The sequence below is a fragment of the Rana temporaria genome, chromosome 2 (genome assembly GCF_905171775.1).
Source record: "Rana temporaria chromosome 2, aRanTem1.1, whole genome shotgun sequence".
NCBI classification, from domain to species: Eukaryota; Metazoa; Chordata; class Amphibia; order Anura; family Ranidae; genus Rana; species Rana temporaria.
Window position 1 is genome coordinate 141,786,729 of NC_053490.1, and position 14,524 is coordinate 141,801,252.

The window sequence follows — 14,524 nt, forward strand, 5'->3', positions numbered from 1 at the left end:
ATGACAATTACAGGCCTCTCACCTTTTTAAGTAGGAGAACTTGCACAATTGGTGGCTGACTAAACACTTTTGCCCCACTGTATAATTTTTTTTAATGTGCTTGTTCTATATTACCCCTGCGTGGGCAAACCATGGCTTGTCATATTCTCAAAACTTTTTTTTTTTTTTAATTCGAGTATTCATTATTTTGTTCCGTACAAAAAAAAAAAGACATAAAAAACATTTTGCATAACATATATCCTTACATAATACGCTTCTTTATTACTACTAATATCCAAGTCCCTTCCCTCCCCCCTTCTAGTTTATATCCAAAATACGCACCTAAACCTTTAAACTGCATTTTACTGTTAGCGCTTTTCCCTTAGCTTGCATTTTAACACTGGGGAATTCCTGCCCCTCACTCTATTTATCTCTTTGTTTCACTCTTGGCTTGCCCCAATGGCCCACCTTTATTCCCCTTCTCTACTTATGGCGGACAACCCATTTTTCTCAACCAGGGCTCCCACATCGTTTTAAATTTATTGAAGTTACCTTGTCTAGTTAGGGTTACTTTTTCTTTCCATACTGTGGCGTTTATCACATTTTCTCATTCTGCTGATGTAGGCGCATTTTCTGACTGCCACTTTTGTGTGATCAGTTTTCTAGCTTGGAACAAGCACCTTAAAGCTGCTACCCTGCTGCCTCTTAGCTCAAATCTCTCATCTACACATCCCAGCAGACAGACCAATGCCTCCAGCTCCAAATCCATCCCAAAGGTGGTGTTTATGAGCTCTATTACTTTGCCCCAATACTTATGATGTGGAGGTGCCCAAAATTACATATGTATTAAGTCACCTGTGTTTTGGCATCTGGGGCATTTATCGTCTGCTTTCCTACCAAACTTATGTAACCTCTTTGGCGTGTAGTAAACTCTATAAAATAAAAATAAATGGGAGACTTTTTGCGACGGGGCGAGCGACACCAAGTTCCCTGCCGCGAGAATCTGTTCCCATTGTACAGTTGTAATTTGGCCTACATCCACCTCCCACCTCTGTTTGTTTTTTACCAGTCTTTCTCCCCCTAGAAACCCTTCACTGATTTTTGCATAGAGATCTGAAATAATTCCCTTGGAGCTCTCAGCTTTAATTAGGCGTTGAAGCAGGGGGATTTTTTGTCCTCTTACCAGGCCCATCGTAAATTGCACCTGGAGGGCATGTCTTACCTGCAGATAGGTATAGAATAGGGAGTTTGGTAAGGCGTATTCTTTTAATACTGCAAATGATTTCAGTGTCTCATCTGAATAAAGTTGGTCTACTCTAGTTATTCCCAGCCTTTCCCACTCTTTCTATTTTACCCATCTTTACAATCTCCTGCAAGTTTTTATTATCGCAGAGTGGGGAATACTCTTATACCCCAGCGCTACCTTGCTTGCCTGCCAGTTTTTTTTGATCAATCTCAGTGTAGGATTCATGGCTGGAAAAGAGTCCGCCTCTAGTGTTTCTATCACGGAAACTTAATAAAAATATTAAAACATGCGGGCGGGAGCTGCCAGTCACAGCATAACCCCTTTAGAAACGGCACAAACTTGTCCTTTCTAAAGTGTGCATGCGCTGAAGACATTGGCGCATGGCTTTATTGTAAATATCGCCTAAACCGTGGAGGTTTAGTAGATCTTTCCAGCACCTACAGGTAAGCCTTAATATAGGCTTACCTGTAGGTAAAGTGGTTGTACGGCATTTAAAACCACTTTAAGGACCGGAAGGATCTGCCGCCTTAATGACCAGGCCATTTTTTTGCGCTGCGTCGCTTTAACTGGCAATTTCGCGGTCGTGCGACATTGTATCCAAACAAAATTGACGTCCTTTTTTCCCCCCACAAATAAAGCTTCCTTTTGGTTGTATTCGATCAGAACTGCGGTTTTAATTTTTAGGCGTATATTGTTTGGTTTGCGCACGTTATCGCGTCTACCAACTATGGCATAGATTTAGGGACTTTTATTGTTTTTACTAGTAATAGAGGCGATCTGCGGTAAAGACATTGCGGCAGACAAATCTAACCCCAAAATTACACTTTTTGGGGACCAGTGACATTTCATTGATAAATGCCAAAAAAAAATTTTTTTTATAGAAATGCAAATTACTCATAAGGAGGAGAACCCCTAGGGGCTTCCAGACCAGAGAAGGGCAACTAAATTAAATATGGGGACTGGAGGACCGCAATTACGAGGAACGAATACAAGTGCTAAATTTGTTCTCCCTGCAGAAGAGGAGATAATAGAGTTATGCTGGGATCACTGAGAGATTTGTATAAGTATGACACTTTTCAGTGTCAGGGAGTGCAAGAGGACATGGGGCCACAAGATGAGACTGGAAAAGAAGCGGTTTAACCTTAAATCTACTTAGGGGTTTTTTCACTGAAAGGCCAATAAGGATGTGGAACGATCTTCCACAATCAGTGGTGTCGGCAGGAAGTATGGATAGTATTAAAAGACTGTTGGTCAGGTATCTTAGTGAAAATATACAGGGATAGGATTTCTACACATATATAGCAGTGCATTACGTTGGGATAAGCAAGCATTTTACTGAATAAAACTGATTTATTCAGTCTGTTTTGATAAGTGGTGTTTGGCCAGAGCCATTTACATAGTACACAAGTGGGCTGTGACTGGCCCTGTCTACCATGTGATCACACTGACCAATCACAGCTAGCAACAGAGTTATATAATGGATGGCTCTCTCTCTTTCATGCCATTCATTGAATACACAACTGTCATGTGACCTGCTGTGATTGGATATGACGTACAGTCAGGATAACAAAACCACTGGCCGTCAATCTATTGGCTGGGGAAGAAGAAAGAAAGAAGATCCACAGGCATGAGCTCCAGCTGCTGGAGGACAGAATGATTTATTTGGATATATCCAGGATCTAAAAGGATAGATCAAGGATCCCAGGAAATGATCTTCCATCAGATGGCTGAAGTCTGGGAAATGGACATGGTCACAATGACAGGCTGAAGGGCAGGGTAGGGGAGAAGAAGGTCTTAGAATATAATGCTAGCTATTTATCCACCAGGTATTTAAAACACAGGGATATTCACAACAGTTAGAATCCCAAGATGGGAGATAGTTGTGTCCACCTTGGGGACAGTCCACTTCTAGGAACCCTTCTTCATCAAAGACTTTATCTGGATTAAGCCAATCACTGTACAAGACAGGATCCAGTAGGGAAGTAGCAGAGAATACCTCCCTAGATTAGAAACAGAGAAGGAGTTTGCCCATGCTGGGCTAAAGAAGGGGTGCTACAGTAATGACAGGGAACAGTGATCTGGGCCATCAGTGTCAGGCCCCTTAAAGCGGTGGTTCCCCTAAAAATAAAATGTTAACATTGCCTTTCCCAAATAAATTACGATTAGAATCGGCCGGTTTTATTAAAAAAAAAAAAAAAAAAAAGGTCCGTACATACCGTTTGTTAGATTCGTTCCCACCGCCACTTCCGGGTACGATGCTGGCGGTGGGCGTTCCTAATTGATGGACAGGCATCCGACCGACGCATACATCGCGTCACGAGATGCCGAAAGAAGCCGAACGTCGGTGCGCATGCGCCGTATAGAGCCGCACCGACGTTCGGCTTCTTTCGGCATCTCGTGACGTGATGTATGCGTCGGTCGGATGCCTGTCCATCAATTAGGAACGCCCACCGCCAGCATCGTACCCGGAAGTGGCGGTGGGAACGAATCTAACAAACGGTATGTACGGACCTTTTTTTTTTAATAAAACCGGCCGATTCTAATCGTAATTTATTTGGGAAAGGCAATGTTAACATTTTATTTTTAGGGGAACCACCGCTTTAAGGACAACACTGAAGATTGCTGGAAGTAGGGGGGTTATACTGAGCTTCCCTTTTCACCTTTGCAAATGTTTAATGTCTTGAAGGCAGCCGCATAACCCAATGTACCTCAATACTTCAGCCTGTGTCCCTTAACCGGTTCCAGGCCAGCCGCCGCAGTTCCACCGCGGCACTGCCGTGTGAGCAGTCGTAGCTGTACGGCAGCTCTTTTAAGACAATATAGCAGCGTGTCCCCAGAGCAGACGAGCTTGCCTGGTGGGCGCAATGACCGCCGGGCACCTGTGATCGCTCCTGACAGAGCAAGAACCAGGGTGTGTGTGTGTGTGTGTGTGTGTGTGTGTGTGTGTGTGTAAACGCACAAATCCCGGTTCTCTCAGGGAAGGAGACACAGACAGCGTGTTCCTACCAAGGAACGAGGAACACTGATCAGTCTTCTCCCCTAGTCAGCCCCCCCACAGTTAGAACACACCTAGGGAACAGTTAACCCCTTGATCGCCCCCTAGTGTTAGCCCTTTCCCTGCCAGTGACATTTATACAGTAATCAGTGGCTATTTTTAGCTTTAGATCGCTGTATAAAGGTCAATAGTCCCAAAAAAGTGCCAAAGGTGTCCATCGCAACATTGCAGTCCCGATAAAATCAGCAGATCACCGCCATTACTAGTAAAAAAAAAATAAATATATATATGATTATAAAATCTTAATAAAAATGCCATTAATCTATCCTATAACTTTTGCGCAAACCAATCAATTTATGCTTATTGCGATTTTGTTTACCAAAAATATAAATCGAAGAATATATAACGGCCTAAACTGATGAAGAAATTTGTTTAGGATATTATAGCAAAAAGTACAAAATAAATATTTATTTTTTTCAAAATTGATGCTCTGTTTATAGGGCAAAAAATAAAAACCGCCAAGGTGATCAAATACCACAAAAAAAATACATAATTTTTGTTTGGGTAAAACGTTGTACGACCACACAATTTTCAGTTTAAATGATTGTAAACCCTTTACAACCACTTTTACCTACAGGTAAGCCTAGATTAAGGCTTAAACGTAGGTGCTCGAAATATCTACAAAACCTTCAAGGTTTAGGAGATATTTACAGAAAAAACGGGCGTCGATGTCTAAAATGCATGTGCCGTTGACGGCGCAGGTGCACTTTAGCAACAGCGATCATGTTGTTCCTAAAGGAGCCCGTGCCATGAATGGCGGCTCCCACGCGCATGTGCCAGTGACGTCATTGCGGCTCTGGCCAATCACAGCGCCAGAGCCGCGATACCCGGAAGTAACGCCAAGGAAAGATGTCGGCCGCCGGGGGGTGTATGAAGAAGGCTACGGGGGTTTCGATCGGAGGCGAGCATTACATAATGAGCTAGTATGCTATGCACAATAGCTCATTATGCCTGTGTCTTGCAGTTATTTTTTTAGGCTTTACTTCCTCTTTAAAGCGCCGTATCGCAAAAAATGGCCTGGTCAGGAAGGGGGTAAATTCTTCCGGGGCAGACGTTGTTATTAAGCGATTAGGAAACCATTTACAGAGTTTTACCTTTGTATATACATTCCGATAAAGCTAGGTAGAAAAAAAAAAAAAAAAAAAAAGTTACCTCGAACTGGCTCTCTGCGCTGAAGTTTGTAGGTCTCCTTGTCCTGGCAGAGGCGGCGAATAAAGACACCCAGCTGGTCTACATTCTCAATGCGATCTGTGACCACCATCTGTTCATGAATTAGGTAGGACTGGGGAAGGTATGTTCCAGCCTAAAATTGGAAAGATTTTTCAGAAGTGTTTTATATATGCAATACCGATTTAATCTTCCATAGTGGTTTTTTAGAAATTATTGTAAACTGCACAAAGATGTTCAAGGAAACCTGCTATTAAAAGAATCAAGGCTGCTTCTGAAAACACTAGCCCCTCTTGGCTTCATTAGTCACGGACATGAAATGAATATGCAGATAGTGATCTGACTTTACTCCAACTTTCCTGATCTGCACACTTGTTCCAGTTCACATTTAAAAGCTATAAGTCAGTTAGTGTACCATCCACGCAGCCAGCATTTTTAGAAGAAAGCCTGCAAGAGAAGGCTCTTCGAATATACCACATGTAACGCAGACCTCAATAAGCCACTGGGGTGCGTTTACCAGCAGTCGCATACTGCATGTAGCCATTTGTTCAAGGGCGCCCTGGAGTGACAGGCTTTATACCAAGCTATGCAGACGTTATCCAACAGTGTGAACTTGTTTCTACCTGCCTACAGCAAAGGGGTTGTAGTTTTTAACAGCATACAAATTTGACATCAACATTGCAAGAAATCTAAACAAAAGTCTATTTCACAGTAGTAATCATACTATTTACTCACTAAGCGAAAAATGAAAATTAGGATCGCAGAACAGGTCGTTAACATTCTGAATGGCTCACAATGTGTCCTTACATTTTAAATTATTCCATAATAAAACCCCTAGGGGTTTGAAATTTTGGGGTATAGACCATCTCAAGCCTGAGTGGAGAGGGTCTAATTTGGTTCGTGATCGCTCTAAAAGGGAGACTCAATGGATTTTTTCCGTCGACACTATCGCCTAGGGGGTTAAATGTCGATCTGGATATAAAATTGTTTTATTAGTGATTTTTAAACTGATTGTGGGATTTTTAATGTTATGCACATATATACTGTTATTTGCTAATGTATTAGAACTCTATTAGGTGTATTGCATTAATGTTTTTAAATATTTAATATAGTGTCATTTCCCTTTTATGTAATTTATATATATATATATATATATATATATATATATATATATATATATATATATATATATATATATATATATATATATATATATATATATATATATATTTATTTATTTATTTATTATGTATATTGCTTCATATATAGTTCCAAAGCAGGGATTTCAAACTCCATTTCATCGTGGGCCACATCAGCATTATGATTGTTCTCAAAAGGGCCGCTTGTATCTGTAAGATTAGATGTCCAACGCATCCCCTCCCCTTACATTAGATGTCAAGAGCCACCCCACCATCAGAAGTTGAGTCCCCCACTCTCCCTTACATCACAGTGCACCCCCCTTTCCTTATGCTGCTGCTGGGAAGAAGCTGGATGCATTGCTCGAAAGCAGAAAGTAGGGGTGCGAGGGCCACATGAAATGGCCTGAAGGGCCGAATTCGGCCCGCGGGCCTTGTGTTTGACACCTGTGTTCTAAAGTATGCACGTTTGCACTCTTGAGATTTTGTGGCCATAAAACAAAAACAGCTGGTTCAGCTTTTAATATACCACAATGTTTGTATGCCCAAGGTTTCAAAATGTGCATTTATATGCAACCATTCACCTGGAGTGTACCATTCTAGGGGAATGCAGGCTATTATTGTAGTACTAATTGTATTGTAATATATCTGCCCTTCACCCCGATTGTTGCATTGAAGCACGTGAGGGGTTAATTTGCCACCTGAGATTTTCCCTCACTGAGGGTGAACGGCTGAACGCTGTGTGCAGCAGCTTTGTGTCACCTCATCCCGATCTACATAAGCCTGGAAGCATATGAATAGATCGTCAATACGGGACGGCGCGACGTGCACTCGTGGGAACGCCCCCTGTGTTCCGATTGGCTGATGGGCGAGCGCCTGTAGGAACGCCTCTTGGTGTTCCAATTGGCCGTCGGACGGATGATGGGAGATGATTTAAATCTGGTCTAGACGTGAGTGTAGCTATACCCTCCGTAGAAGTCGCACGAACGACAAAACTAGTAAGGGTTACAGCTTTACGCTTTAACCGGACATGACACTTTCACTTCACTAAGGGATCCGGGAAGGAGGCATTCCACCTGTATATCAGCTGGGAACTGTGGTCAAGCACGCTGCTTCTATGCAAAGGATCGGGTGAAGTGATTTTACTCTGCTCAATTTTATTTTACTCTGTGTACGTATAATATACGGGGGGTGCCTGATGGAAGGGATGAGTATTAAACAGAATCACGCTATGTTGGCATTTTTTGTGTTTATTTATTACATCGGAGGTTGATCCTATAAGAAGTGATTCCCCTATAAGACGGAAATGACAGCAGTCTTCATAGATATATCTTGGATTATTGTGAAAGGCTTGCTTTGTTTGAATCTCTGGTGAGTTTGAACCCCTGCAGGGACTGTTTTTACAACATGTGGTGGATTGCGAGTGCGGTGGATGGTGCACAATCTCCTCAATCACCTTTTTTGGACATTGTATCTACGAGAAAACTGTCCTCAAAACACCTGGGACTGAATATCTGTTTATTTATATTATATGGTGTTAGTCACCTTACATTTAACACCAGCGCTGTTTTCTATTTTGCATTAAGGTGGATATTTCCTTTAACTGTGCGTTAAGAATACTTTTTTACATTTGAATCTATTTTAAAACAGCAGCTTTTTTCTGTTTCCTCTGCATTTTGTAGAGGAAACAATACCTCTGGTCTTGTGTTTTTTGAAAAGTGGGAGTCTGTTAGGCACCGAGCTGTGTATCATAGGCCCTGTAAGAATACACATTTTTTCACATACTATTTACTCTGTCAGCCAAACATACTAGAACATACCTTGATGTTGATGAGCAGCTCTAAGAAATTCTTTGGGGGCATAACAATTGATGTGTTCAGAGGGATAACATAGCATTTGTTCAGGCTGAGATCAAGGTAAGCAGTGAGTTTCTGTGAGGGGAAAAAAAAATAGGAATAGTTTATGTCTATATTCAGGGCATCAGACATACAGTACAAAAGTTTTAGGCAGGTGTGAAAAACAAATACTGTAAAATTAAGAATTCTTTGAGAAATAGTGTTTCATTTTTTTTTTTATCAATTAATAAAATGGAAAGTAAATGAACAGAAGAGATTTAGAAATCAAATCAATATTTGGTATGGCCATCCTTTGCCTTCAAAAACAGCATAAATTATTCTAGGTATACTTGCACCCAGCTTTTGAAGGACATGTCTCCATGTAATCCCAGACAGATTCAAGGATGTTGAGATCAGGGCAAACTGCCTTCTGGTGCAGCCAAATATTGCAAGGATTTGGGGCAATCTACACCCATAGAAAATCTGTGGTTAGTTCTCCAAGACGTGTTGAACATCCTACCTGCCAAGTTCCTTCAAAAACTGTGTGCAAGTGTACCTACAATTAATGCCGATTTGAAGACAAAGGGTGGTTTAACCAAATATTGATTTGGAATGCTCTTCTGTTCATTTACTTTCCATGTTGCCATCAGGGCTTTGTGGGGGCCAAGCCATCACTTGTTCTTTATGCTGAAAATGGTTCTTAATGACATTGGCTGTATGTTTGGGGTTGTTATCCTGCTGCAAAATAAATTTGGGGCCAAACACCACCCTGATGGTATGGTATGTTGGATAAGTAACTGCCTGTATTTCTCAGCATTGAGGACACCATCAATCCTGACCAAATCTGCAACTCCATTTGGAACCTCCACCATGCTTCCATGTTGCCTGCAGACACCAATTGTACCGCTCTCCAATCCTGTGAAGGAACTGCCTCCTGCTACAGCCAAAATACATCATGTTTTGAATTATCGGTCCAGAGCTCCTGCTGCCATTTTCTACACCCCAGTTCCTATGTTTTCGTGTATAGTCGCGTCACCTAGCCCAAATTTTCATGTTAGGAGTATGGCTTTTTGGTTGCAATTATTCCATGAGGACAACATTTGGCCAGACTTCTCCAGACAGTAGATGGGTGTACCTACGTCCCACTTGTTTCCGCTAGTTCTATGTTGATGGCACTACTGGACATGTTCTGGAGGTTGAAAGGGAAGCACGATGCGTCTTTCATCTAATGCATGAAGTTACCCTGGCTGACCACTGCAACGGTCCTCAACAATGCCTGTTTCTTTGTGCTTCTGCAAAAGAGCTTGAACAGCACATCTTCAAACCCCAGCCTGCTTTGAAACCTTTGCCCTGGAGAGGCTGATGCAGTATAACTTCTGTCTTTCTGCAGTGCCTAGTCTTGCCATGGTGTATGACCTATGACATGAAACTGTATAACCGTATAAATCTCACCTTGGTAGCAGAGTTTGGCTATTCCTCACCCAGTTTTAAGCCACCTGCACAGCTGTTCGTTTAAACCTACATATGAAATTGATGAAGATTGGCCCCTGCTTGGTATAATTGGTTAATTATACAACCAAAGTTTAATCCTACAAAATCTGACTGTGTAAGAACTGATGCTGGTTTGAAGTCAAAAAGGATAGGGACACCAAATATTGATCCGATTTAGATTTTTCTTATGTTCGTTCCCTTTGGATTTTGTAAATTGAAAAACGGTAACTAAGCAGACATTGACTAATATATTAGAGCTCAATATAGGTGTATACAGTAAAAGCGCAATCTATTTTACTGTGCCTACGAGAAGAATTCTGTACTCCAGCTTACCCATGATCCTGGTATAACCACTTGCTGCTCAGGACATTTATATATGCACAGTGGGCTGTTTTTTTTTTGTTTCTTTACAGTGTTAGAGTGAGCAAGAATTTTGGCCATTGGAATATAGATGCTAAAACTCATTTAAACATGTCTAGAAACCTTTAGGTGCTTTCAGTGTGTTTTTCTGCTCTTCAGCTCCTCTGTTTTTTTTCTGCCTCCAAATGCATGTGTGTGCATGGACACTGATCAACACAGAAGTGCTTTTACAGGTGAAACATGTCTAAATGCCTGTAAAAGCAGAGGAGTTTAAGCCCAGTGTGCATAAGGCCAATTAACCCCCCCCCCCCGTATGGTCTGAAGCCACTACATTTATGGATTCATAAAGGTGCAACATATTAAAGTGATACTAAAGCTTTTTTAGTTTCACACCAAACATGTTATACTTGCCTACTCAGTGCAATGTTTTTGCACAGAGCAGCCCAGATACTCCTCTTTTTGGGTCCCATGCCGACGCTCCTGGTCCCTTACGCCTGCCCCCACAGCAAGCAGCTTGCTGTAGGGGCACCCAAGCAGGTGTGCGCCTGAGCCGTTGCACCGTGTCCATTCACACAAGGAGCAGCGGCTTGGCCCCCTCCTAATTGGCTCTTGCTGTCAATTGCAGCCAATGAGCCAATGGCTCCCGCTGTTGCCAAAAGCCAATCAGGAGTGCGAGTTCCTGGACAGGCAAGCCTCTCGTGGACAATCGCTGGATCGAGAGGGGGCTCAGGAAAGTATTTGGGGGGCGGCTGCTGCAAACAGAAGTTTTTTTTTACCTCCATGCATATAATGCACAAAAGTAAAAAACCTTTTAGAACCACTTTAAAAATATTAAATTTGTATTGGTATTTGCTAATATCTTGTTCCACAACCTTTTGAGGCAACACTGCAAACAATTTCTGTTGCTCTGACATTTTTGCACCTGCCAACAAGTAGGTAGGCTCATTTCTTGAGAAAACTGCTCCAGCCATCTCAGACTTAAAGGGTGCCCTTCTCCATATAGCATGCTTCAGCTCTTTCCATAGATGCAAGGTTCAGACCAGAACTAAGTCTTTCTTGGGTGCTTTTAGCATGTGCTTGGGTCCTCCGAGAGGATAATGACCCACGACAGCTTTCGGACTTGGACTGTACGTTGCTCCAGAATTCCTTGATATTTTATTGTGCCCTGCACATGTTCAAGCACTCTGTGCTGGAGGCAACAAAGCAGCCCCAAGACCGAACCAAGTATGCTCCATGTTTCAAAAGGTGAACATGCAGGACTTGGTTCTAATGCAGATTTACTTTGTTAGTATGTCACTACTTAAAAAGTCCAAAGTCTGGTCATTTGTCTAAAATTAAAACGATCCAAAATATATATATATATATATATATATATATATATATATATATATATATATATATATATATATATATATATATATATATATATATATATATATATATATATATATATATATATATATATATATAATGGCTGCAACAACCAAGAGCACACCAGTTATTTTTTTTCTTCCTGTTGCCAAAAGGATATTACAAGTAAAACAGGATATTCTGTAAACAGAGTACAAAGGTGTACTGCTTTTTCTATCTAGTAATTAGAATTACTGAGCAAAGTTTATAGTTTAAACATGAAGCATCAACATTAATCAGCATATGCCCTTATCAGAACTTGAGAGCGTGCAATATGCATTGTTAGGCAGTGAGCACTATACAACCCACCAAATGTATTACAATATTAACCACTTCCATATCGGTCCTATTCAGAGGAGTAAGAGACGGAGACAGTTTCATGAGAGATATAAATATATATTTTAAAACACGCAAACTAAAGTTAGCCCCATTTTTTTTTTAATATAATGTGAAAGATGTTACTCGGAGTAATTCGATTATTCGATTATAATTCTTTATGGAGCGATGTGAGGGGGGGGGGGGGCGCGTCTATAAAACTAATATAAATATAAGATGGACATAGAGCCCAGCAGAAAGTAGATAAAATTAAAAAAAGGGAAGAGGGGGCACAATACATACAACTAGAAGAGGCATCTTCCTTAACCACCTCCAGCCCAAGGACATCATATGACATCCTGGACTTTCAGTGGGGATACCTGCAGCTACAGGCATCATTCAGATATCACCATTTTCAGCTGGCGATTCAGTGCACTATAGGAACGATCATGGCGGCAGTTCCGCCGCTTGATCGTTCTTATAGGCGACAGGAGAAGACATCCCCCTCCCGCCGCCATCCGTTGCTTCTCCAGGCTCTCCCGTGCCATCTGGGACCCGGACAAATGATCTGCCGGCGCCAGATGGGAAGCATAGAGATGGCTGGTGACCATATGGTCACTAGTCATCTCTATGACGTCACACCCGAGTACCCGGAAGTAAAAGCCGCAATCGTGGCTGTCGGCATGAGATCTGTGAACTTTTTTTTCATGATCTCACGCCTTCCAGCCTGGAGGAGAGATGTGGGGTCTTATTGACCCCGCATCTCTGCATAAAGAGGACCTGTCACAATAGATTTCTATTACAAGGGATTTTTACATTCCTTGTAATAGGAATAAAAGCGATAGTGATAGATAGATATAAAAAAAAAAAAAAAAAAAAAAATCTATATTAAACTGGTAACCTGTAAAAAAAAAAAAAAAAAATAAAAAATGTAAGCGTTGCCTATGGAGATTAAGTACTGAAGTTTGGCGCCATTCCATGAGTGTGCGCAATTTTAAAGGGTGACATGTTAGGTATCTATTTACTTGGTATTAAAATCATCTTTCACATTATACAAAAAAATTGGGCCAACGTTACAGTTTTGTTATTTTTTTAATTCATCTAAGTTTTCCCCCCAAGAAAAGGCGTTTTAAAATTATTGTGCAAATACCGTGCGAGGTAAAAAGTTGCAATGACCGCCATTTTATTGTCTAGGATGTCTAAGATACATTTATATATAGAGAGATAGATAGATAGGATAGATAGAGATCTATCTATATTACATTTGAACAGGTAGGTCCACCCAACAGTGGTATTGGAGTAACCCTGGCCTCTTGGATCTCTGGGGTTTTTAATCACCCGGGCCTACTCTGGCACTCCTCTCCTACATGCAAAAATCATATTTTTTTTGCTAGAAAATTACTCAGAACACACACACACACACACACACACACACACTATAAGTGACTGCTGTCCCTAAACTAGCTATCAAAGCACATTCAAGTTATAAGAAAATAGAGCTTACCCTGTGAAAATCGTGTACAATGTCAGCAGGGTCACTATCAGCAAATTCTGGGACGGGCACATTGATCAGTTCAACTTCTTCATCTTCCAGAATCTGAATTCTCTCCTTAAATGAGTGGTATCGAATACGGGAAGAGTCTGCGTAAGGCTCAGCAAGCGTCATATCATCATCAGTGTACCTTATTCCACAGAAGTAAACTCCACGCTATTAAAGAGGAGAAAATAAAAATAAAAAGATAAATTAAAAACAAAGGGAGATAAACATTGCTAGAATACTAATAAAAACAACTGCATGCACCTTGTAAAAATGGCACTGGGTTCAACAATACTGCTGCACTACAGTGCTGATTTCGGTGTTCTTCAGCCAACTGAATACAGTTTGGCATGATGTTCTATGCCCGCTTGGCTGGAGCCTGAGGTTTCTGGGCTCTCTGCCCACTTGTCCTTCCACAGTGCAGCCTGTAGAGACCAGTCAGTCCTGTGGGGGCTCTGTGCAGAGGGGGGGGGGGGGGATGCACACTTCTGGGCTGAGGGGGAAGATGGAAGCCCGAGACATCCACCACCTCTATTAATAAGGAACCCTTCCAATATAGCAGCCATTTTTCTAGAAGTGAAACATCCAAATGTATCGCTTATTTCTAATTATTATAAAAGGAAAAAGGGATACATAAAACAAAACTTGAGGCTTATTTTATACTTTCAAAAAGAAAAACGATTTGACGATAAACCCCACTACTCATCACTCATTGTGATGAGTCCATGTTATTTTGAATAACACTAAAGTTTTTTTCATGCAACCCGCTGTACTAACATGCAAGGTTAGTACAGCGATCTCCCCCGCTTAGCTGTTGTGTTCTGACAGGGAAACAGCCTACAGTCAGCACTCTCTGCCATTGGTTAAGTGCGCTGATCGGATGCTCGTTTTCTAGACCGACTTACACATGAGCCGAATGTCGGACATTTTTTTTTTTTTTAACCAGCTGTTGTAGCCCAACATTCAGTCAGTTGAATATCTGTAACCCTTGTG

The 14,524-nt window shown here is 41.4% G+C and overlaps 1 protein-coding gene across 1 annotated transcript in view; it reads right to left on the bottom strand.

Annotated features, from left to right (window-relative positions):
* ITM2B (integral membrane protein 2B) overlaps nucleotides 1–14,524 on the bottom strand; it is a 52,421-nt gene that overhangs the window by 4,116 nt on the left and 33,781 nt on the right. The window contains exons 3-5 of the mRNA XM_040341236.1: nucleotides 13,499–13,702; nucleotides 8,404–8,514; nucleotides 5,433–5,583 (exon numbers count right to left, since the gene is read on the bottom strand). Of these exons, the coding sequence (XP_040197170.1) occupies nucleotides 5,433–5,583; nucleotides 8,404–8,514; nucleotides 13,499–13,702 (466 nt within the window). The remainder of the gene's footprint in view (nucleotides 1–5,432; nucleotides 5,584–8,403; nucleotides 8,515–13,498; nucleotides 13,703–14,524) is intronic.